The 26,797-nt window shown below is 42.0% G+C and overlaps 1 protein-coding gene across 1 annotated transcript in view; it reads right to left on the bottom strand.

Annotated features, from left to right (window-relative positions):
* LOC311112181 (2-oxoisovalerate dehydrogenase subunit beta, mitochondrial-like) overlaps nt 1-26,797 on the bottom strand; it is an 86,153-nt gene that overhangs the window by 45,927 nt on the left and 13,429 nt on the right. Inside the window, exons 5-8 of the mRNA XM_084155177.1 lie at nt 22,842-22,997; nt 20,230-20,338; nt 12,777-12,874; nt 11,262-11,372 (exon numbers count right to left, since the gene is read on the bottom strand). Of these exons, the coding sequence (XP_084011303.1) occupies nt 11,262-11,372; nt 12,777-12,874; nt 20,230-20,338; nt 22,842-22,997 (474 nt within the window). The remainder of the gene's footprint in view (nt 1-11,261; nt 11,373-12,776; nt 12,875-20,229; nt 20,339-22,841; nt 22,998-26,797) is intronic.

Below are 26,797 nucleotides of genomic sequence, written 5' to 3'. Positions count from 1 at the left end.
AAACCCCATTTCCCCGTCCACTAACCCACCTTTTGTGCATAAAAGGAGCCAATATTCTATTTCATGTCAGGGTTGTTTTCATTAGTTGGCCCCACTGTCTGAAAACATAAAAAAAGGGATTCTCTGCTTTTACTTTGAGAGGAATTGTGAGTCTCTGTTTTCTTTATTTAGCAGAGACCCACATTTGTTCCTAATTTGACATCTGGACATGAAGTTCTTTATGCTTCAGATTTAGTAAAAGATAAAACAAAATATTTTTACGTTGCATTCATGGCAATCGGGTACAAAGGACATGGTGATCATTTAGCCTGTGGTTAATTCATCCTCTCCAGTTAATTGCATGATTAAAAGGTTCTCTACTCAACCACAAAATAATGACACATGGGTCACACAGGGCAACGCACTGAGGCTGAGAGACTGCTGCACAACACCACATTCCCAGGCAGTGTTGTCGGCTTTTTAGGACTGAGTGAGGACATAATGGCCTTATCAAGAGAAAACAGACTAATACGTAATAAGAGAATGAGGAGATAGGGGCCTCTAAACCGGCAGGGAAAAGGGGAATTAAAAGGTGTGAGGAAGGATAATCCACAACACGTTTAGGTGAAGGAGAGGAGGGAAGAGAAAACAGTGGAGAGGAAGACAAGTGTTGTTGGCAAGGTGGAGACGGCGGCCTTGCCCCCGAGAACCATAAGCGGAGTATAAACACACTATTCAATTTCATAGCGCCGGTTTAATGGGGCGGCCGTTGCTGAAAATCACCCCGTTTATTTGAGAAAATTGTCTCTGAACAAACAGCCCATAACAGACTGTTGCGCACTTCATTTGAAGCGCCCCGGTGCCAAGACAATAATAATATGCCATCGATTCCAATTGGGCTCCCAATTAAATTACAGGCCTGCGACCACAATTTTCATCTTGTGCCTTAACTGTCAGTTATAAGATTTACTTGGCAGCGGCGGGCCTCGCAGAGCTTACATACTGTGTCATGTGCTGCAGAAGAGGGACTTTAAATTGCATGATAAAACAGGCAATATAAAAATCCATCCGACACTTTTGCCAGAGAGCGCCATGTCCCCAGCGGCTTGCCATGTTCACAAACAGAACAGTATGTGGCACATTCGAAGTGCAAATTTATTGCAAATGAAATACAGAAATAGCTCATTTACATAAGTGTTCACACCCCTGAGTAAATACTTTGTAGAAGCACCTTTGGCAGTGATTACAGCAGTAAGTCTTTCTGGGTAAGTCTCTAAGAGCTTTTCACACATGGATTGTGCAATATCTGTCCATTATTGGTTGTTGATCATTGCTAGACAGCCATTTTCATGTCTTGCCATAGATTTTCAAGTAGATTTAAGTAATTTAGGAACATTCACTGTCTTTGTGGAAAGGAACTCCAGTGTAGATGTGGCCTTGTGTTTTAGGTTATTGTCCTGCTGAAAGGTAAAGTCATCTCCCAGTGTCTGGTGGAAAGCAGACTGAACCAGGCTTTCCTCCATGATTTTGCCTGTGCTTAGCTCTATTCTGTAAAATGTTTTTGCCTGAAAAACTCCCCAGTCCTTAATGATTACAAACATACCCATAACATGATGCAGCCACCACTATGCTTGAAAATATGGGGAGTGGTACTCAGTAATGTGTTATATTGAATTTGCCTCAAACATAACACTTTGTATTCAGCACAAAAAGTGAATTGCGTTGCCACTTTTTTTACAGTATTACTTAAGTGCCTTGTTGCAAACAGGATGCATGTTCTGGAATATTTTTATTCCATACAGGCATTCTTCTTTTTCACTCTGTCAATTAGGTTGGTATTGTGGAGTAACTACAATGTTGTTGATCTATCCTCAGTTTTCTCCTATTTACATTTTACATTTAAGCCATTTAGCAGACACTCTTATCCAGAGCGACTTACAAATTGGTGCATTCAACTTAGGATAGCCAGTGGGACAACCACATCTTGATCACAGTAAGTACACTTCTATCACAGCCATTAAACTCTGTAACTGTTTTAAAGTCACCATTGGCCTCATAGTGAAATCCCTGAGTGGTTTCCTTCCTCTCTGGCAACTGAGTTAGGAAGGACACCTGTATATTTGTAGTGACTGGGTGTATTGATACACCATCCTAAGTGTAATTAACAACTTCACCATGCTCAAAGGGATATTCAATGCTTTTTTTTTTTGTATCTACCAATAGGTGCCCTTTGCGAGACATTGGAAAACCTCCCTGGTCTTTGTGGTTGAATTTGTGCTTGAAATTCACTGCTCGACTGAGGGACCTTACAGATAATTGTATGTGAGTGAGGAAGTCATAAAAAAGAAAATCACGTTAAACACCATTATTGCAGAGTGTGAGTCCATGCAACTTATCATGGGACTTAAGCAAATCTTTACTCCTGAAGTTATTTAGGCTTGCCATAACAAAGGGGTTGAATACTTATTGACTGAAGAAATTTCAGCTTTTCATTTTTTATTAATTTGCAAACATTTAAAAATAAACATAATTCCACTTTGACATTAGCATTTTTAAATGTTTGCAAATTAATAAAAAATGAAAAGCTGAAATTTCTTCAGTCAATAAGTATTCAACCCCTTTGTTATGGCAAGCCTAAATAACTTCAGGAGTAAAGATTTGCTTAAGTCCCATGATAAGTTGCATGGACTCACACTCTGCAATAATGGTGTTTAACGTGATTTTCTTTTTTTGACGAACATATCTTTTGACGAACATATCAAGACTGTTTCAAGGACAGCTTTTTTCCATCTACGTAACATTGCAAAAATCAGAAATGTTCTGTCCAAAAATGATGCAGAAAAATTAATCCATGCATTTGTTACTTCTAGGTTAGACTACTGCAATGCTCTATTTTCCGGCTACCCGGATAAAGCACTAAATAAACTTCAGTTAGTGCTAAATACGGCTGCTAGAATCCTGACTAGAACCAAGAAATTTGATCATATTACTCCAGTGCTAGCTTCCCTACACTGGCTTCCTGTTAAGGCAAGGGCTGATTTCAAGGTTTTACTGTTAACCTATAAAGCGTTACATGGGCTTGCTCCTACCTATCTTTCCGAGTTGGTCCTGCCGTACATACCAATACGTACGCTACGGTCACAAGACGCAGGCCTCCTAATTGTCCCTAGAATTTCTAAGCAAACAGCGGGAGGCAGGGCTTTCTCCTATAGATCTCCATTTTTATGGAACAGTCTGCCTACCCATGTGAGAGACGCAGACTCAGTCTCAACCTTTAAGTCTTTACTGAAGACTTATCTCTTCAGTAGGTCATATGATTGAGTGTAGTCTGGCCCAGGAGTGTGAAGGTGAACGGAAAGGCTGGAGCAACGAACAGCCCTTGCTGTCTCTGCCAGGCCGGTTCCCCTCTCCACTGGGGTTCTCTGCCTCTAACCCTGTTGCAGGGGCTGAGTCACTGGCTTGCTGGTGCTCTTTCATGCCGTCCCTGGGAGGGGTGCGTCACTTGAGTGGGTTGAGTTACTGACGTGATCTTCCTGTCTGGGTTGGCGCCCCCCCCCTTGGTTTGTGCTGTGGTGGAGACCTCTGTGGGCTATACTCGGCCTTGTCTCAGGATTGTAAGTTGGTGGTTGGGGATATCCCTCTAGTGGTGCGGGGGCTGTGCTTTGGCGGAGTGGTTGGGGTTATATCCTTCCTGTTTGGCCCTGTCCGGGGGTTTCTTCGGATGGGGCCACAGTGTCTCCGGACCGCTCCTGTCTCAGCCTCCAGTATTTATGCTGCAGTAGTTTATGTGTCGGGGGGCTGGGGTTAGTTGGTTATACCTGGAGTACTTCTCCTGTCTTATCCAGTGTCCTGTGTGAATTTAAGTATGCTCTCTCTAATTCTCTCGTTCTCTCTTTCTCTCTGAGAACCTGAGCCCTAGGACCATACGTCAGGACTACCGGGCATGATGACACCTTGCTGTCCCCAGTCCGCCTGGCCTTGCTGCTATTCCAGTTTCAACTGTTCTGCCTGCGGCTACGAAACCCCTACCTGTCCCAGACCTGCTGTTTTTAACTCTTAATGATCGGCTATGAAAAGCCAACTGAGAGACCTGAGCCCTAGGACCATACGTCGGGACTACCGGCCGTGGTGACTCCTTGCTGTCCCCAGTCCGCCTGGCCTTGCTGCTATTCCAGTTTAAACTGTTCTGCCTGCGGTTATGGAACCCCTACCTGTCCCAGACCTGCTGTTTTCAAACTCTTAATGATCGGCTATGAAAAGCCAACTGAGATTTATTCCTGATTATTATTTGACCATGCTTGTCACTTATGAACATTTTTGAACATCTTGGCATGGTTCTGTTATAATCTCCACCCGGCACAGCCAGAAGAGGACTGGCCACCCCTCATAGCCTGGTTCCTCTCTAGGTTTCTTCCTAGGTTTTCGCCTTTCTAGGGAGTTTTTCCTAGCCACCGTGCTTCTACACCTGCATTACTAGCTGTTTGGGGTTTTAGGCTGGGTTTCTGTACAGCACTTCGAGATATTAGCTGATGTAAGAAGGGCTATATAAAATAAAATTGATTGATTGATTGATTATGGGGTATTGTGTGTAGGCCAGTGACAAAAAAATCTCAATTGAATCCGTTTTAAATTCAGGCTGCAACAACAAAATGTGGAAAAGGTCAAGGGGTGTGAACACCTTCTGAAGGCACTGTATGTGTGGACAAAATATACAGGCCTCACTCAACTCCTCCCAATGTCAACTCCTCTGGGCTTGAATGGACCCCAACTTCAATCTCAAGACACATCTTTAGAACACTTTGAAAGGCCAACAAAACAGTTTCTCTGTCTTACATTACATAATAACACGAGTGAGTGCTACAGCTACTTTAATAGTGTGGCAAAGTAGAAATACAGCCCTAATGAAACCATACCAGCTGTGGGAGAATGAAGTTGGAATTCAATCAATCACGAATGGCAGAAAACTGCACTGTAGAGAAAATAATATGGTTTCTGTGCCACATTGAAGGGCAATTTAAGTGCTAAATTAGACAGTCTACTGCAGGGATCATCAACTATACTGAACAAAAATATAAAACACAACATGCAACAATTTCAAAGATTTTACTAAGTTACAGTTCTAATATGGAAATCCGTCAATTGAAATAAATAAATTAGGCCCTAATCTATCGATTTCACATAACTGGGCAGGGGTGCAGTCATGGGTTGGCATGGGCCCACCCACTTGGCAGTCAGACCCACCCACTGGGGTGCCAGGCCCAGCCAATCAGCATGAGTTTTTCCCACAAAAGGGCTTTATAACAGACAGAAATTCTCTTCAGCAACCTTTTATTGTCCCCAGCACAAGTTGCACCTGTGTAATGATAATGCTGTTTAATCAGCTTCTTGATATACCACACCGGTCAGGTGGATGGATTATCTTGGCAAAGGAGAAATGCTCACTATTAGGGATGTAAACAAATTGATGCACAACATTTGAGAGAAATAAGCTTTTTGTGCGTATCGAACATGTCTGGGATTTTTTTATTCAGTTCATGAAACATGGGACCAACACTTTACATGTTGCGTTTATGTTCTTGTTCAGTGTAGATTCAGCTGTGGGACAATCTTTTCTTGAGCGGATGGTAGGGGGTTTGGAACATAATGACAAATAATTTGTAGACTGCAAATTGACCGCAAGAAGCCCAAACGGATATAATACTTGACTAAAACATAATAATTTCAAACCTTGCTTACATTTGATTATGCGTGGAAATACTTAGGAACAGATTTCCCAAATTAAAATCATTTGGAGCTGATTTCCTGGTGTTATTACAGTTCATGTCCAGTTGAGGAACACTGGTCTACTGAGTAAAAATACAAATCTGTCCAGGAACTACTAAACATGATTTTTTCTTTGATCTAATCTGGATCTTGGGTGTCCTGATGACTGAAGACATAAATATAATAAATTGAAGAGATTATGATTAGTAGTATTGTGTGTGTGTGTGTGTGTGTGTGTGTGTGTGTGTGTGTGTGTGTGTGTGTGAGTGAGAGAGAGAGTATGCAGGGTTGGGGAAGTAAAAAAACAACTAACCGTAAATATTACCAGTTCAAATATTGTAATCAGATTACAGATACTTTTGAAAAACTAAATTCAGCAGAAAAATAAACATCCTCTCACTGTCAACTGCGTTTATTTTCAGCAAACTTAACATGTATAAATATTTGTATGAACATAACAAGATTCAACAACTGAGACATAAACTGAACAAGTTCCACAGACGTGACAGATATGGAATAATGTGTCCCTGAACAAAGGGGGGGTCAAAATCAAAAGTAACAGTCAGTATCTGGTGTGGCCACCAGCTGCATTAAGTAATGCAGTGCATCTCCTGAACTGCACCAAATTTGCCAGTTCTTGCTGTGAGATGTTACCCCACTCTTCCACCAAGGCACCTGCAAGTTCCCAGACATTTCTGGAGGGAATGGCCCTAGCCCTCACCCTCCGATCCAACAGGTCCCAGACGTGCTCAATGGCATTAAGATCTGGGCTCTTCGCTGGCCATAGCAGAACACTGACATTCCTGTCTTACAGGAAATCATGCACAAAACGAGCAGCATTGCTGGTGGCATTGTCATGCTGGAGGGTCATGACAGGATGAGCCTGCAGGAAGGGTACCACATGAGGGAGGAGGATGTCTTCCCTGTAACGCATAGCATTGAGATTGCCTGCAATGACAACAAGCTCAGTCCGATGATGCAGTGACACACCGCCCCAGACCATGACGGACCCTCCACCTCCAAATCGATCCCGCTCCAGAGTACAGGCCTCGGTGTAACGCTCATTCCTTCAACGATAAACGCGAATCCGACCATCACCCCTGGTGAGACAAAACCACGACTCGTCATTGAAGAGCACTTTTTGCCAGTCCTGTCTAGTCCAGCGACGGTGGGTTTGCGCCCATAGGCGACGTTGTTGCCGGTGATGTCTGGTGAGGACCTGCCTTACAACAGGCCTACAAGCCCTCAGTCCCTCTCAGCCTATTGCGGACAGTCTGAGCACTGATGGAGGGATTGTGCGTTCCTGGTGTAACTCGGGCAGTTGTTGTTGCCATCCTGTACCTGTTCCGCAGGTGTGATGTTCGGATGTACCGATCCTGTGCTGGTGTTGTTACACGTGGTCTGCCACTGCGAGGACGATCAGCTGTACGTCCTGTCTCCATGTAGCGCTGTCTTAGGCATCTCACAGTACGGACATTGCAATTTATTGCCCTGCCACATCTGCAGTCCTCATGCCTCCTTGCAGCATGCCTAAGGCACGTTCACGCAGATGAGCAGGAACCCTGGGCATCTTTCTTTTGGCGTTTTTCAGAGTTAGTAGAAAGGCCTCTTTAGTGTCCTAAGTTTTCATAACTGTGACCTTAATTGCCTACCATCTGTAAGCTGTTAGTGTCTTAACGACCGTTCCACAGGTGCATGGTCATTAATTGTTTATGGTTCATTGAACAAGCATGGGAACACTGTTTAAACACTTTAAAATGAAGATCTGTGAAGTTATTTGGATTTTCACTAATTATCTTTGAAAGACAGGGTCCTGAAAAAGGGACTTTTCTTTTTTTGCTGAGTTTATATGATTGCTTCTGGAATACATGTTTAATTCCGAAAGGATGTTTGCAACAACAACAAAAATTCAAGTTGAAGTTTGTTCTGCCTGAGCAAGTCTGACCATATATCAGAGACCACTATGATGACACACCAAATGCTTTTTGATGGATCGTGGAAAAGGATTTTGTAGCCTACAGTCCAAACTGTCTTACAATGGTGCGACCGCTGTCGGCATCCAAAGGCCGACAGCAGTGATGTAGCCTACGGGCTACATATTATTGATATCTACATAGTGCATTGATGTGAATCACACTGCTGCCCTCTCATTTAGCCATTTGCGCCTTACGGATTGTGTATATGTGTAACTCAATAATGGTTGAATTGAAGAAGTTTAAGCTGCCTATCAATCATTGTTTTTGCAACCAGTGGGCAGTCTGTGAAAAATGCGCTCTTGCAACAGCTGCATAGTGCGGATCCCAGCCTATGGAATAAAAATGGAAAAGATTTGGGCCCTCAGATCCACAAACTTTGTACAGCTGCACCATTAAGAGCGTCTTGACTGGCTTCATTACCGCTTGGTGTCAGAGGAAGGCCCTAAACATTTTCAAAGACTCCAGCCACCCAAGACACAGGTGCCTTCCTCTGACACCGCTTGGTATAGAGGTCCTGGATGGCAGGGAGCTCGGCTCCAGTGATGTACTGGGTCATACGCACTACCCTCTGTAGCGACTTGCGGTCGGATGCCAAGCAGTTGCCAGTACCGATGCACCAAGTCTGGAACCAACAGGACCCTAAACAGCTTCTACCCCAAGCCATAAGACTAATAAATAGTTAACCAAATAGCTGCACAGACTATCTGCATTGACCCTCTTTGCACTAACTCTTTTGACTCATCACATACGCTGATGCTACCAGCGTTTATTATCTATCCTATTGCCTTGTCACTTTACCCCTACCTATATGTACATATTTACCCCTGCACATCGACTCGGTACTGGTACCCTGTTTATATAGCCAAGTTGTTTCTCATTATGTATTTATTCCTTGAGTTATAATTGTTCCTATATTTCTCTCTGCATTGTTGGGAAGGGCCTGTAAGTAAGCATTTCACTGTTAGTCTACACAGGTTGATTACAAACCATGTGACAAATAACATTTGATTTGACGTTTGAGGGAGTTCCTCCCTTCTAAATTCCTCTGTGGTATTGTGCTCCATACTGTCAAAAACAAGTTTAATTTAAAGGGACACCTCGGGATTTTGGCAATGATGCCCTTTACAGTGCCTTGCAAAAGTATTCATCCCCCTTGACGTTTTTTTCCTATTTTGTTGCATTACAACCTGTAATTTCAAATGGATTTTTATTTGGATTTCAAGTAATGGACATACACAAAATAGTCAAAATTGGTGAAGTTAAATGAAAAAAATAACTTGTTTCAAAAAATTCTAAAAAATAAATTACGGAAAAGTGGTGTGTGCACATGTATTCACCCCCTTTGCTATGAAGCCCCTAAATAAGATCTGGTGCAACCAATTACCTTCAGAAGTCACATAATTAGTTAAATAAAGTCTGCCTGTGTGAAATCTAAGTGTCACATGATCTGTCACATGATCTCAGTATATATATACACACACATGTTTTGAAAGGTCTCAGAATCTGCAACACCACTAAGCAAGGGGCACCACCAAGCAAGCGGCACCATGAAGACCAAGGATCTCTCCAAACAGGTGAGGGACAAAGTTGTGGAGAAGTACAGATCAGATTATTATTACAAAAAATTATCAGAAACGTTGAACTTCCCACGGAGCACCATTAAATCCATTATTAAAAAATGGAAGGAATATGGCACCACAACAAACCTGCCAAGAGAGGGCCGCCCCCCAAAACTCACGGACCAGGCAAGGAGGGCATTAATCAGAGAGGCAACAAAGAGACCAAAGATAACCCTGAAGGAGCTGCAAAGCTCCACAGCAGAGAAGTATCTGTCCATAGGACCACTTTAAGCCGTACACTCCACAGAGCTGGGCTTTACGGAAGAGTGGCCAGAAAAAAAGCCATTGCTTAAGGAAAAAAATAAGCAAACACGTTTGGTGTTCACCAAAAGGCATGTGGGAGACTCCCCAAACATATGAAGAAGGTACTCTGGTCAGATGAGACTAAAATTGAGCTTTTTGGCCATCAAGGAAAACGCTATGTCTGGCACAAACCCAACACCTCTCATCACCCCGAGAACACCATCCCCACAGTGAAGCATGGTGGTGGCAGCATCATGCTGTGGGAATGTCCCCCGGCAGGGACAGTGAAACTGGTCAGAATTGAAGGAATGATGGATGGCGCTAAATTCATGGAAACCTGTTTCAGTCTTCCAGAGATTTGAGACTGGGACAGAGGTTCACCTTCCAGCAGGACAATGACCCTAAATGTATTGGAATGGCCTAGTCAAAGCCCAGTCCTCAATCCAATTGAGAATCTGTGGTATGACTTAAAGATTGCTGTACACCAGCAGAACCCATCCAATTTGAAGGAGCTGGAGCAGTTTTGCCTTGAAGAATGGGCAAAAATCCCAGTGGCTAAATGTGCCAAGCTTATAGAGACATACCCCAAGAGACTTGCAGCTGTAATTGCTGCAAAAGGTGGCTCTACAAAGTATTGACTTTGGGGGGGGGGGGGTGAATATTTATGCACGCTCAAGGTTCAGTTTTTTTGTGTTATTTCTTGTTTGTTTCACAGGAAAAAATATTTTGCATCTTCAAAGCGGTAAGGATGTTGTGTAAAACAAATTATACAACCCACCAAAAAAATCCATTTTAATTCCAGGTTGTAAGGCAACAAAATAGGACAAATGCCAAGGGGAGTGAATACTTTCGCAAGCCACTGCATCTACTTACCCAGAGTCAGATGAACTATTTGTATGTCTCTGTGTCCAGTATTAAGGAAGTTAGAGGTAGTTTCGCGAGCCAATGCTAACTAGCGTTAGTGCAATGACTGGACGTCTATGGGTATCTGCTAGCATAGGCCTAACAGACACATGATCAAACTCGCACACTTTTGATACTTAAACTGCTGCAAATTATTGAGATATCAAAGTGTCACCAACAAAAACGTAAACAGGCCTATAGCAAATGCAGCATACAGCATTAATTTTTCATTTGCAAATAGCACTTTTCTGTAGTACCCAAAGCATGCCATTCCATGAGAGCAGCATTTATTTTTCAACACGAAGCAATGAGCCCAAATCAGTTCTTCATGACAACAAAATCATAAATAACAGAGTTAGTTTTTGGGTTATGCACAAGTAAAACATTTTGACTGATCTACATTTCCAAGTCCTATTCTTGAAGATTAATGTGTATTAAATTAATTGGAATGACTGGAAATAATCACATTATTATCTGTAGTAGTGGGTTAGAAGAAGCCTACAGAACCAACCCATAAAGTAAAATGCATCATCCATTTATGGCCAACTATGTAAACTCTAACATTGATTTATCCTGCAATAGATCAATTGGTAATTCATTTTTGTCTTCTAATGCCTTAAGGGGAAAGGAATCTAGAAGTAACTAAAAGTAATCAGATGAGTTTGGGTAATCAAAAAGTTACATTACTGATTACATTTTTGGACAGGTAACTGTGTTTGTGTGAGAGTGTGTGTGAGAGTGTCTGTGTACAAATGATATAACCTAGTGTGCGTCTTACCTTGCAAACGGTCTCAGTGTCCCAAGGCAAGATGGTCTGCAGATCTATGAGTTCACAGGACACACCCAGTTTCTCCTGAGCCATGTTGGCCACTTCCCTCAGCACATGGATCTGCAAGGCAGGAGTCAGAGATCAAGACAGTGTATTCCATTCTAATCCACAATGGATATTAGAACACTTCATAATAACATCAAGAACCCCTTTTAGAATCCACAGAAAAGCAATACACAAGACCCCTTATTAACGTTCAAGTCAGTTTGGACTAATGGAGAAAGTTGCTTGGATAGACTGTTAATTGGCAGATTACAAAGCTTTCTGTTTCCAGATAATGACTGCTGTGCCTGTGAATAAATCGGCAATCTGGCTACATCGTTATTAACCCCAAGCTGTGCAGCAAGGCTTTGAGTGTGTCTATGAATGTGTGTGAGGGTTGATGAATAAAATATATTAATGTGTGGGTCTTGAGTGATAGCCATGAGTCATAATCAGATAGCCAATTGATAAAAAAGGAACACCACAATCTCTAGGCTTCCAGTCCATTTAGACAAGTCTACAAAAGGCATTTAAAAAGATAACTATTCTGGCGTTAGTCAACCTTGCTAGAGATAACTACTAATATACTGAATATTGCTGAAGCAATGATATAGCCTAGTACTTCTGTCAAGACACAGTATAAACAGGTTTAAAGTGTGCAATAAAACCTTACAATATAACAGTAGGGATTTTCAGCACTAGCAAAATGAACCCCTCTGTTTCGCTCATTAGCAGGCCTTCATGGCAGGTTCCAGGCGCGGTTCCGACCGCTCCACTCACTGGGAGTTGTTTTCTTTTCCCTCGTCCATGGAGGGCTGAGGGATTACCGGAGTAATGGGGTGGGGAAAGGATTTTAAAAAGAAGCCCCGATTTCGACAACGGGTGGATTTTTCATCTTTGCAAAATGATGGCTTTGATGGAGTTGATTTCCCCGTCATTCCCGGCCCTCAGGCTTAGACCCCTTCTGCTCTTCAGCTGCACCTACATTAGTCTCTTTCTCTGGGTGGGTTAAGCCTGTTATGTGGGCTAGCATAATCTTTGTGAGGGGCGACGACACCAAGAGAGCTATATAGACCATAATCCTCTCCTGAGGAAAATAAATCAGGGGGATAGGAGTTGAAGACAATGGAAGGCCTTGTGTTGACGTGGACTGTTAACACTGTGGAGCAGCGTCGGTCCAACGGAGACGTCAGTGTAGATACGATAAACCACCAACCCCTGGTGGGAAACCCCCTGTTGAGAGGCGTGGGCTTGTGATGGAGCTAGGAGATAATCCATGGCTCGTCCCTGTCGGCTTAAAATGTCAAAGAGCCAAGATGTAACGCGGATGTCCCTACTCTGCCCGCCTCCATACCATGCCATAAACAATGACTTCCGGCTAAGGTCATGACTCATGCACAGTCATAGACGGACATATAGCTCCATCTCCTCTATGGCTCGAGTACGTAGAATCAACCCATGGCTCCTTCTTTCACGTCTCACCTGTGTTCCCCACGCGACCAGAGTGACGTCACTTCCTTCCTGTATAACCTCGGCCTGGGAAAGTGGGATGGTGTAGGTCTCTGTAGGGACCTGCTCCACTGCAAAACACACAAAGAAAAAGCAAACACGACCTCTATCGCAATTGTTTCAAAACCTGTCCTCACCTCATCTCCTCCCCTTCATCTGCACTGATTGTAAAATACTTGGACAGGTGAAAACCCTATGGTAGAAGCTAATCATTAGGCTGGCTTTCACCCGGTCAGTTCTTGCAGATCAGTGCAGTGAAGGAGAGGATTTCTGGGGGGGGGGACAATTTAGAAAGAGGCCAAGTGTCTTATCAGTACGGCCAACATGACCCGGTGCAACTACAGTACTACACACACCAGGAATACAATTGGGGGTCAATCCCGAACACACATTAAATCATTCTGTTAATGGCAAACTGTGTTTGCTCTGTCAAGTAAGGATGACAAGCACGGAAATGACCGGCACACTCACAAATGAAAGCCTTCAATCTGTGCTTCCAGTCAGGAACAAAGTCTCTGGCCCATTTGAGATGCTTTTTCCAGACCTCATCAATCACGAGGAGCCTTGTGTCTCTATGGGCCTCTGTAGCTCAGTTGGTAGAGCATGACGCTTGCGACGCCAGGATGGTGGGTTTGATTCCCGGGACCACCAATAAGAAAAATGTATGCACGCGTGACTAAGTCGATTTCGATTACAGCGTCTGCTGAATGACATATATTATTATAATAAGAAGAAGAAGATAAATCTATGCACTAACAATATCTAGTGCCAACTATAGGCCCTGATCAATGTGGTCAACAAAACATTTGCGGGATGGGATATAGTTCAAAGGGAAATTATATTAATTCATCAGACTTTCTCTTGGATCCTTTTCCAAAGAGACTAACCCTTTGACTTCATAACAAACACTTGGTAGCAAAAAACCTAAGGAACCAACATAGCCTATCATGTAGTTATGTGGTAACAACATTGCACATGTCTTTGGCGCTCATCATACACAACTTTGACCCTGACGAGCAAGATAAAATACCATCAGAAGGTGTGTGTGGGGGTTTATTGGGGAGACCTGTGCTCTTTAAAAGGTATCTTGCATGGTAACACATGAACTGCAAATGTCATTGGGCGTACTATTGATACTCACAGGAGACATTATGGTTTGCGACTCCACTCTACGCTTCCCGGAACAGTCAGGATGACTTCCACCCATTCCCCCTCTAGAGGTTAAGAAACAGGCTGCCGACTTCAAGTTTCTTCAGCAATTTCAAACGAGTCGAAAGAGCTACCTCTGGCAAGCCTTTTTTTACAACCCAATCCTGAAGTCACAGGGTGTGCCGGTACATGGTTCAAATTAATCATGGACTGAATGGGGTGTGAATGATAGAATCACCTATAGGCCACATGGGACATTTATTTACAATTAAATGGCTTCCAGATTTAAGTGATGTCAGGGATGAGCGGGTGTTTATTTTGGTTAATCAGTATCTCTCAGAGCAAGTAATCTAATCATCAGGGTGATTCAGAAAGATGTGGAATTGAGAAAAGAAAATGCACTCTTTCAAAATACCAACTCCAATGATGGAATTTCAAATTATTTCTCTCTCGGAACATCTTGAGATACTTAGAATACGTAAACATACAGTAAACTGAAATTTGTAGGTTTTTCCTAAATCTACTAAGTTAACCTTACACAGAAAGCCACAACAAGCAACAAGTAAAATCCCACACCTACCACCAACGAACCGCTGGTGACTGGCTTCAGGGATCTTTATATAGTGGAATTTAAATCAACCTTCTCTGCTGTACGTTTCAGACCGTGACACAGCAGTCATTTAGTAGTGACCGATCTTACTCAAGAAGACCCATGTCAGGTGGTGATTGCCTTTTTCAGAATCAAGTCCCCAATTCACTTAAAGGAAGTACACTCAACATCCAGCTTAGAGATCATAAGCTCACGTGACAATGGTGATGTATAACAGTCTTCATAAAAAATTGAATATTTAATAGGGGGAATCTCTGTCACTAACTAGCCTATATTTAACTACGGTCCTGATGAAGCCAGTGCTTGTGGTTCCATCCCCTCTGGCTGGTAAGAAACGAAAATGACTGCTTCAATTCAAAACATTACATGACCTCATCATCCAAACAAACGTCGCTCATATGGATTAGCACGAGAGGTAGTGCTTTCTGCTCTTTTCGGAAATTAAAGTAATTCCCTAACTGCTACCAGTTCTGAGAGCCCTGTGGGACAGACAAGCGATTGTAGCCACCGAGTTGGGGAAAAAAGGAACAATATTTAGTCATTTCGCTATGGGAAACATAACTAGGAGATATTTTGAGAAGAGGATAGACGAGAAATATCCATTAGGTGGTATACTTCCAAGTAACTGGGTTTAGTCCACCTGAAAATGCAACAACAAACCTCACAGAAAGAAAGATTTAGGGTTTTGTTGAGGGATATATAACTGAGGTGTTATTTCATTCACATTTTGAGAGAAGTAAGTGTCATGACTAATATCATTTTTACTCTGCAGTAGGAACAAAAGGCTGCTCTTGACTTCCTGAGAAGCATCAAACACAATTTGACATCCAAAATAAAGATAAGGAGTGGAAAAATTATGTGGCGACTGCTTTTCTGTGCCAAGAACACAGCAAAACTGAAACATCATATCCTTGCAGGTCCTAAAGAGGCGGAATTCAACTTGATTGTTAAACCATATTACTGTGACTAACAGTTCACCTCACCATATTACTGTCAGACTAGAGCTGGGTTCCCCAATAGGCTGCCCGCAGGCCAAATTCAGCACGCGGGTGATTTTATTTGGCCCCCCAAGTATTCTGAGCAAAAATAAAATATTTGTTTTTGGACATAAAGACTGTAAAAATCACCAGGAAATCAGCAAAAAGTTATTTTAATTTAGGAAGTTCACTAGTATTCCTGCGCATAAATAGAGAGGCATTTGTGATCGTATCCCAATGTAATCAAGGTTTGAAATGATTCTGTTTTTGTTAAATACTATATCTGTTTGGGATTCTTGAAGACAATGTGCAGTGCACACATCATTATTATTATTATTATTTATTTTTTATTTTTTTATTTTTTGCGGGGGGAATGGATCAGCTTAATATTGCAGATAGATTGTATCTTCTATCAATGTAATTGTCTGCATCACTTCCAATCCCCCATGTTTTTTTGATATATATATTCCCCTTTATTACTTTTCAACCCCACCATCCTTTCCCTACTTGGAGTAAATTAGTGAACAACAACGCCCAGGCCTCTACTTCCGGTCTATACTTACTATCTACACCTTATGGACAGAGTTAATTTTACAATAATTCTATATATATATATATATATATATATATATATATATATATATATATATATATATATATATATATATATATATATATATATATATATATTTTTTTTTTTTGCTCCTGAACTTCTTCTACTCTCAACCTCTCCGATCATTTTCATGATGTCCATCCGGTTTGCTTCTAAATGCCATATCTTTCTAACTGTGCTCTTTCCCAAAAGCTCCCAACATACAACCTATATACTTATTATGGACACAGTATGCTTACATTATTAGCTATCTTTGTTATTATTTGTTGTTATTTGTTATTAGTCCCATCCTTCAACTCTATTCAATACCTCCCATCTATCTCTTAACACCATCCATATAGGATTTCTATTTGCCATATATATTTCAACCGTACTGTGATGTTTCACAAAAGTTCCGAACCTTTCTATTCTCATTGCTTCTACAGATTGTGAATTAAAAATAAACATTTTTGCTAAAAGTATTACTATATTATTGATTGATTGACTATGACTTTTCAGATCACCCAGTAATGCTATCTGCAAGGTTAGTTCCAGGTAAATATTGCAATCCTTTAGCCATTCCTGGACCTGTGTCCAAAAACAAGCTACAAATGGACAGAACCAAAACAAATGATCTAATGATTCTGTCTCTTCACAGCAAAATATGCAGAGCTGGGAAGATTGTATCCCCCATATAAATAACATTCTATTGGTAGCAAGAATTTTATATAATAATTTAAAATTGAAAGATTCTAATTTTTGAATCCGGTGTCGTTTTGCGTGTCAGTTCATAAACACTATGCCATGGGATCGGTACGTCAAAGATCTCTTCCCAACTATTTTGCAATCTATATGGGACGGCTGTCAATCCTTTGGTCCTTAAGTGAAACTGATATACTTTTTTATTTATCACAGTTTTCCTTAACCAATTATGTTCTTTAATGCAAGGCCGACAGACAAGTTCCTTACTTTCTCCCCCTTCAACTTTCCTCTTCCACTTTTGCGGTAAGGCTGCAATTATTTGGTTGTAATTCTGGGTAGAGCAGACATTTCCATATGTTTTTGTTAGCTGCATGTGCGACATAACTCCACCAGTCCTACCGATGATATCATTTACGAAGATTATACCTTTTTTAAACATTCTGTCAAAAAATAAAGGTTTTTTGTCAATTAGTATATTTGAATTTAACCACAATATTTGTTGCATTATTTGTTCTGTCGTTTCTGGAGGATTAAATTGAAATTGCAACCAACTTTCTATGGCTTGTTTTAGAAATAGTGACATTTGGGAGATTATTTCCTTTTCAAATAACTGAAAGTGAGAGGTTGTAATCTGAATAAAGGGAAAAAGGCCTTTCTTGAACAGTGGGTGAGACAATCTTACTAATTTGCTTGAGAACCAGTTCGGATTTAAGTATAACTTTTGGATGACTGAAGATTTTAGTGATAGGTCTAATGCTTTAATATTTAATAATTTCTGTCCTCCGAATTCATATTCATTATATAAATATGCTCTTTTAATTTTGTCTGGCTTGCCGTTCCAAATAAAATTGAATATTTTTTTCTCATATAATTTAAAAAACTGTTTGCTAGGCGTAGGCAAGACCATAAGCAAATAGGTAAACTGGGATAATACTAAAGAGTTAATCAGGGTGATTTTTCCACAAATTGACAGGTATTTTCCTTTCCATGGTAGTAAAATCGTATCTATTTTTGCTAACTTTCTATAAAAATGTATTGAAGTGAGATCATTTATTTCCTTTGGGATATGTATTCCGAGTATATCCACATCACCATCAGACCATTTTATTGGTAAACTACATGGTAATGTAAAATTTTTATTTTTTAGTGATCCAATACGTAATATAGTACATTTGTCATAATTTGGTTTTAATCCAGAGAGGTTAGAAAATGTATCTAGATCCTCTATGAGGCTGTGGAGGGATTCTAGTTGTGGATCTAAAAGAAAACATGAATCATCTGCGTACAATGACACCTTTGTTTTTAAGCCCTGTATTTCTAATCCTCTGATATTATTATTGGATCTGATTTTAATATTGCACACATTATTTACAACTATGTTCCCGCCCTCCGACAATCCGCTCAAGGAAAACCCCTGCACTAGAGCCAATAATACACTTCAGACTTGCATAGAAATGGCAGAGATGCGAAATGAGTCAACACTGCCACATATCCTATATTCTACAATTTGGAAGCATACACTCACGCTAAGTAAACTGCACATTGATGACAGCATACCTCTCCGCATTTAGCAGAATGATAGGGGGCCGGACACCCTTCTGACACTCCAGGTCTCACACTACTCAGTCTCCTTCAAGAAATTGCAGAGAGAGGAGCAAGCTCCTTCACCTTTGCCCTGCCCAACACAACTGGACTCCTCCATATTGCTGTGGACTTGTGGGATGGTGTGCGTGCAACAAATGAGTTGTGTGACATGTGTATATTTAAAAGCAAAAAGGCACGAGGGGGTGTGGTATATAGCCAATATACCACGGCTAAATGTTGTTCTTAGGATACAGCCCTTAGCTGTGGTATATTGGCCATATACCACAAACCCCAGAGGTGCCTTATTGCTATTATAAACTGGTTACCAACGTAATTAGAACAGTAAAAATACATGTTTTGTCAAACCCGTGGTATACGGTCTGATATACCAAGGCTTTCAGCCAATCAGCATTCAGGGCTCGAACCACCCAGTTTATAATGTTCTTCATAGTTAGTAGTATAACTATTGTGCCTCTCTCTGTTTACTTTGTTACGTAATCTAGGGTTGGGCGATGTCAACCTTTGTCCTATCGTGACTATGTACATGATATACGATGGTATTGTACCCTATTGTACCCCCCCAAATTTTTTGTTTTTATTCATGGTTAACAAAAACTCAGCTAAAACCACCGTTGGGCTATAGCGCGAAATCACATGCTACAACTAGACGGATCATGACGAAAGATAATATTGATGAAAGCCTGGGCAACAGAGGCTAATAAGTGCAGGGAAATATTTTCGAATATTCATTTCTGGTGGAGCTTCATCATGGAACCGGTTTGTTTGTGTGTGTCTGTGTGTGTCGTCTGTCTGTGTCTGTGTCTGTGTGTGGCGCATGCCATGATGGAGAAAAGTGTTACACAGGCTGTCCTGCCGTATTAAATTCTGTGAGCTGTTCCACGCGACTACCAGTTGAGAGCTGCATGCTCTTCCTACCTGACAGATGATTCCGCTAGGCTGTGTGTGCATGCGTCTCATAATAAATCTACATAATTAACTAACAGCTTCGGGAATTTGTCTGTTTTTTCATCAATTTTATAGATTGAAAATAGCATTATTACAATAGATGATTGACTGGCCCGGACGGTCTCCAAACCCTTCCCGGGCCAGCGGGCAGCCCTGTTTGTGGAGCCCTGTATGGTAAGGAGAGATTTGATTAAACACAGCTTAACGCAGTCCCAGAAGAGACGGAGGGAAAGACTTGTTTGCACCGAGTGGTTTTAATTCCTGAGAAGAAAAATAATGTTCTGGGCACGATCACTTTCTAATGCCTTAATCAAAACAGTCTCAACGGTCATCTTGAGTATCTCACAACTTCATTTATTTGACTCATCACCCAAAGCTAGCAATGTGTGGAAATTATAGGCTTTGTTGAGAGGGATAATAAGAGGCCGTTCAGTTGTGAAGGCCGTCTATCCCTGCTCTAAAGGCCTAAAAAAACGATGTAGGTCTGAGGCAGGTGCCCGAGGCAGCATGCAGCCAGTCCTGCCAGGGCCAGAGAGGACCGCCAGCCAGACGACAGGACACAGGGCAGGCCAGAGGCTGTCAGCAGTTTACAGCTCATTTGGACCAGCTGATTCACACTTGCGATTTAATCTGGTGAACTCACTCACACTCAGTACAGAGCCAAGTGGCCAGGGCATAGTTTGTTTGCCATCCGTCACCAAGGAGACAAAAAGGCTGACAGAAGGCCATTGAGAATGCTTGAGGAAACTGAGCATGGACTTGTTGTTGTAAACACACTTCACCACCACACACCTTGCCTACAAACACACATCACATCACCTGGGTCAGATCGGCTCTTTCACTCACCCGCTGCTCTGTAGAGGATCTTGGGCTCGAAGAATATGCATGGGTTCTGATCTGCGATGCACGACAGCAGCAGTCCCTTACACTGGACCGGACCTCTGGGTATTACAACCTGGAGTGAAATAAATACATCGTAAATGCATAGAGAGTACAATATTACCCACTCACACTATTGTGCCAACCTAAACCGTACTTGCTCTGACATTTTCTTATAACGTTGTCCTTTTTCAGCACGGTTCCAGCAACTATTAAGGCAGTGTACCCAGGACAACAGTACAGCTTGCCTTGACTTAGTAGTGCAAATAGGGTGTATCTGTACCAACACAGACCATAATATTCAACTGGTACGCACACAAACAACCCAGATCCAAACAATGTGCAATTGGGTGGAAAGCAGATGCCAGCATCCTCTACAGTGCCTTCGGAAAGTATTAAATAGTATTTTTTCCTCGTCAATCTACACACAATACCCCATAATGATTAAGCAAAAACTGGTTTTTAGACATTTTTGCAAATTTCTTAAATAAAAAACTGAAAAACATGACATTTACATAAGTATTCAGACCCTTTACTCAGTACTTTGTTGAAGCAACTTTGGCAGCGATTACAGCCTTGAGTCTTCTTGGGTATGACGCTACAAGCTTGGCACACCTGTATTTGGGGAGTTTCTCCCATTCTTCTCTGCAGATCCTCTCAAGCTCTGTCAGGTAGGATGGGGAGTGTCACTGCACAGCTATTTTCAGGTCTCTCCAGAGATGTTCGCTTGGGTTCAAGTCCGGGCTCTGGCTGGGCCACTCAAGGACATTCAGAGACTTGTCCCGAAGCCACTCCTGCGTTGTCTTGGCTGTGTGCTTAGGGTCGTTGTCCTGTTGGAAGGTGAACCATCGCCCCAGTGTGAGGTCCTGAGTGCTCTGGAGCAGGTTTTCATCAAGGATCTCTCTGTACTTTTCTCCATTCATCTTTGGCTCGATCCTGACTAGTCTCCCAGTCCCTGCCGCTGAAAAACATCCCCACAGCATGATGCTGCCACCACCATGCTTCACCATACGGATGGTGCCAGGTTTCCTCAAGATATGATGCTTGGCATTCAGGCCAAATAGTTCAATCTTGGTCTCATCAGACCAGACAATCTTGTTTCCCATGGTCTGAGAGTCTTTAGGTTCCTTTTGGCAAACTCCAAGCCGGCTGTCATGTGCCTTTTACTGAGGAGTGGCTTCCGTCTGGCCACTCTACCATAAAGGCCTGATTGGTGGAGTGCTGCAGAGATGGTTGACCTTCTGGAAGGTTCTCCCATCTCCACAGAGAAACTCTGCAGCTCTGTTAGAGTGACCATCGGGTTCTTGGTCACCTCCCTGACCAAGGCCCTTCACCCCTGATTGTTCTGTTTGGCCGGGCGGCCAGCTATAGGAAGAGTTTTGGTGGTTCTAAACTTCTTCCATTTAAGAATGATGGCGGCCACTGTGTTCTTGGGGACCTTCAATGCTGCTGAAATATTTTGGTACCCTTCCCCAGATCTGTGCCTCGACACAATCCAGTCTTGGAGCTCTACGGACAATTCCTTCGACCTCATGGCTTGTTTTCTACTCTGACATGCACTGTCAACTGTGGGACCTTGGAAACAGGATGCACCTGAGCTCAATTTCGAGTCTCATAGCAAAGGGTCTGAATACTTACGTAAATAAGGTATTTCGGTTTTTTGTTTTTAATACATTTGCAAAAATGTCTAAAAACCAGTTTTTGCTATGTCATTATGGGGTATTGTGTATAGATTGCTGAGGATTTTTATTTTTCAATCCATTTTAGAATAAGGCTGTAACATAACAAAATCTGGAAAAGCTCAGCTAGACATTTGAGCCTTCTCTAACCCCCTGGCGCTGTCTATAGTTATCGGTCATGGCGTAGCAAAAAGACAGTGTTTATTACCTTGACCTTTGAAAAAGACAACAGAGGATGTTTACTGTATTGACTATGTCTGTAAAGAGCTAACTGGTGCTGTGGTGCTTGGCTGCGTAGGAGAACTTTAGACTTGTATTCCTATCATGATGGGGTGAATCATATTTGACATTTTTAGCACACACTCGTTTCCCTCCAAGCGTACGTTCGTTAAATGCCAGCTTAATCACGCTCACAGATCAGCCGGTTGAACCCCAGATGACCACGCACGGCGTACAGTGAGTCAGGTATTTGAGAGTCCGTGTGCTTAATTTACCTTTCATTTCTACAGATGTAAAGCAATATGCAGCAGCCAGCAGGGTTTGGAAATGAAGGGAGTGGGTGCATGAATAGGTCAACAGCAATTTGAGGTAGATCTTTTTTACCTTTCTACACCCATCAAATCAACAATCCAAACAGTCCAGTAGGTGTTTTAGCAAGGTGCATAAAATTTGAGATCGACTATACCAAAATATGTGTAATAAGTGCAGTGAAGTGAAGAGAGAGGTTGGCTAACTGATACAGGGAGACAGATATGTGTGCCTTACACCATAAAGCCAGGCTCATTAAGGAAGGGGCAAGCAGTGCAGAAGTAAATAGGTTATAAGGTGCTTTGAGAGTACAGGTGAGGTAGAGAAGTGAGTGGAGGGAGAGAGGGAAGGCAATAGGGATGAGTGTCAAACCTTGATGCCTGGGCAGTGGGCGAAGAAGGCCTCTGGACTCTGGGAGTGGTAGAGCGAGCCATGGCCCACGCAGCCCCACGGCGCCCGGATGGTGAGGTTCCCGCAGTCAAACAGGTTGCCGGAGCGATAGCGGTACTTGGCAGCTTCGTTTACAATCTGAGGACAGACAGGGACACATAAATAATAACGTCACCACTCATCAAGTTGGTCAGTCACAGCTAGACATTCATAACAATACCTCCGTCTCCCACAACAGAAAGACTACGACCTCACATGACTGTGTGGGCTCGGCCCTCATTTACGTGCTCTCTGTCACCTTCGGCTGCATGACAAATTGCTCAGCAAAACACAATGCCAGAGGACCAGTACACCCTACCCCCCTCCGAGGGGGCCAAACTGTATCCCTCTCCAACAGAAACCAGAGAATTGACTACAGAAATGTGTGTTAGATACCAAAAATGGCTGCAATAGTGTTATTCTATATAAAAAAAACTTGTCTTCTGAATAGATCTCCGAAGTATGGATGTATGATCTCTATGGTTACTTGAAGTTGTTCAGAGTGAACTCTGTCGACACTGTATGAAATTGTCCTACCCAGCCCACCCCCTCAGGTCATCACATGTAGATGTGACCCGCTTCCTAGAGGATGTTGGCTGGTTTGACCTGAGTTCTTAGTTTTACTACCTTTGGTTGAGTCTGTGGATTGGTCAACAATATATTTTTGAATAGATCTGGTACAAAATGGGATGAAGGTCTGTTGTTTTCGCTCTTCTCCTGTATCCTGCCTATGGAATAAGGTTGTATGGACATTTTTATTTTGTGAGCTACCCAGGCCTATGCCCTGAGTAGGTCTGATTAGTTCATGCTTTGTTTTGTAAGTTAATTAACCTTAGGATGTACACTATTGGTCAAAGGTTTGAACACCTACTCAGTCAAGGGTTTTTCTTTACTTTCACTATTTTCTACATTGCAGAATAATAGTGAAGACATCAAAACTATGAAAAAACACATATGGAATCATGTAGCAACCAAAAAAAATCTAAATATATTTTATATTTGAGATCCATCAAATAGCCACCCTTTGCCTTGATGACAGCTTTGCACACTCTTGGCATTCTCTCAACCAGCTTCACCTGGAATGCTTTTCCAACAGTCTTGAAGGAGTTCCCACATATGGTTAGCATTTGTTGGCCGCTTTTCCTTCACTCTGCGGTCCAACTCATCCCAAACCATCTCAATTTGGTTGAGGTCGGGGGATTGTGGAGGCCAGGTCATCTGATGCAGCAATCCATCACTCTCCTTCTTTGTAAAACAGCCCTTACACAGCCTGGAGGTGTGGGGTCATTGTCCTGTTGAAAAACAAATGATAGTGGGACTAAGCCCAAACCAGATGGGATGGTGTATCGCTGCAGAATGCTGTGGTAGCCATGCTGGTTAAGTGTGCCTTGAATTCTAAATAAATCACAGACAGTGTCACCAGCAAAGCACCCCCACACCATAACACCTCCTCCTCCATGCTTTACGGTGGGAAATACACATGCGGAGATCATCCGTTCACCCAAACCGCGTCTCACAAAGACATGGCGGTTGGAACCAAAAATCTCAAATTTGTACTCCAGACCAAAGGACAAATTTCCACCGGTCTAATGTCCATTGCTCGTGTTTCTTGGCCCAAGCAAGTCTCTTCTTCTTATTGGTGTCCTTTAGTAGTGGTTTCTTTGCAGCAATTCCACCATGAAGGCCTGATTCACACAGTCCCCTCTGAACAGTTGATGTTGTCTGTTACTTGAACGCTGAAGCATTTATTTGGGCTGCAATTTCTGAGGGTCGTAACTCTAATGAACCTATCCTCTGCAGCAGAGGTAACTCTGGGTCTTCCTTTCCTGTGGCGGTCCTCATGAGAGCCAGTTTCATCATAGCGCTTGATGGTTTTTGTGACTGCACTTGAAGAAACTTTCAAAGTTCTTGAAATGTTCCGCATTGACTGACCTTCATGTCTTAAAGTAATGATGGACTGTCATTTATCTTTGCTTATTTCAGCTGTTCTTGCCATAATATGGACTTGGTCTTTTACCAAATAGAGCCATCTTCTGTATACCTTGTGACAACACAACTGATTGGCTCAAAAGCATTAAGAAGGAAAGAAATTCCACAAATTAACTTAAGGCACACCTGTTAATTGAAATGCATTCCATTCATGAAGCTGGTTGAGAGAATGCCAAGAGTGTGCAAAGCTGTCATCAAGGCAAAGGGTGGCTATTTGAAGAATCTCAAATATATTTTGATTTGTTAAACACTTTTTTGGTTACTACATGATTCCATATGTGTTATTTCATAGTTGTGATGTCTTCACTATTATTCTACAATGTAGAAAATAGTAAAAATAAAGAAAAACCCTTGAATGAGTAGGTGTTCTAAAACTTTTGACCAGTAGTGTATATGCCTAGAATTATGCTTTATTAATGTCAGTATTGCCTTGTAACTTAAGCTTTATGCCTTGTATGTGAATCCATTCATTTCAAAGTTATTAAATAATACTTGCTTTGATGTTTGCTTCTCATGACCATTCCTTGATCTTAGTCAGCTAAGCACATAATACTTGATTTCACATGGTTTTACTATAATGTTAAATGGAGTCAGATAAACATTTTAATAGGCCAATTGCATAGTCTTATTACGGGTCGCAGTTGAGGTATACAGTGGGGAAAAAAAGTATTTAGTCAGCCACCAATTGTGCATGTTCTCCCACTTAAAAAGATGAGAGAGGCCTGTAATTTTCATCATTGGTAAAAACTCAACTCGTCGTGTTTGGAGGACAAAGAATGCTGAGTTGCATCCAAAGAACACCATACCTACTGTGAAGCATGGGGGTGGAAACATCATGCTTTGGGGCTGTTTTTCTGCAAAGGGACCAGGACGACTGATCCGTGTAAAGGAAAGAATGAATGGGGCCATGTATCGTGAGATTTTGAGTGAAAACCTCCTTCCATCAGCAAGGGCATTGAAGATGAAACGTGGCTGGGTCTTTCAGCATGACAATGATCCCAAACACACCGCCCGGGCAACGAAGGAGTGGCTTCGTAAGAAGCATTTCAAGGTCCTGGAGTGGCCTAGCCAGTCTCCAGATCTCAACCCCATAGAAAATCTTTGAAGGGAGTTGAAAGTCTGTGTTGCCCAGCGACAGCCCCAAAAAAACCACTGCTCTAGAGGAGATCTGCATGGAGGAATGGGCCAAAATACCAGCAACAGTGTGTGAAAACCTTGTGAAGACTTACAGAAAACGTTTGACCTGTGTCATTGCCAACAAAGGGTATATAACAAAGTATTGAGAAACTTTTGTTATTGACCAAATACTTATTTTCCACCATAATTTGCAAATAAATTCATAAAAAATCCTACAATGTGATTTTCTGGAGAAAAAAAATCTCATTTTGTCTGTCATAGTTGACGTGTACGTATGATGAAAATTACAGGCCTCTCATATTTTTAAGTGGGAGAACTTGCACAATTGGTGGCTGACTAAATACTTTTTTCCCCCACTGTGTGTGTGTGTGTATATATATATATATATATATATATATATATATATGAAAGACCACATTTACGTAAGTATTCAGACCCTTTTACTCAGTACTTTGTTGAAGCACCTTTGGCAGCGATTACAGCCTTGAGGCTTCTTGGGTATGACGCTTCAAGCTTGGCACACCTGTATTTGGGGAGTTTCTCCCATTCTTCTCTGCAGATCCTCTCAAGCTCTGGAATGCACTGTAAATACTTATATTACATATTACCACACTACAACTGACCTTACCCACCACAAAAAACGATTAAAGACCACAGCTTGAGTTTTTTTTTTAGGTCTGTGGTTACTATATTCAAGCATACTTCATACTTGCCAATACATACTCCTGAGTGGCGCAGTGGTCTAAGGCACTGCATCGCAGTGCAAACTGTGC

This window comes from Coregonus lavaretus (genome assembly GCF_964263955.1).
Source record: "Coregonus lavaretus genome assembly, chromosome: 3".
Lineage (NCBI taxonomy): Eukaryota > Metazoa > Chordata > Actinopteri > Salmoniformes > Salmonidae > Coregonus > Coregonus lavaretus.
The sequence above is the reverse complement of the archived record's forward strand: the minus strand, read 5'-3'. Positions and strand labels throughout refer to the sequence as shown.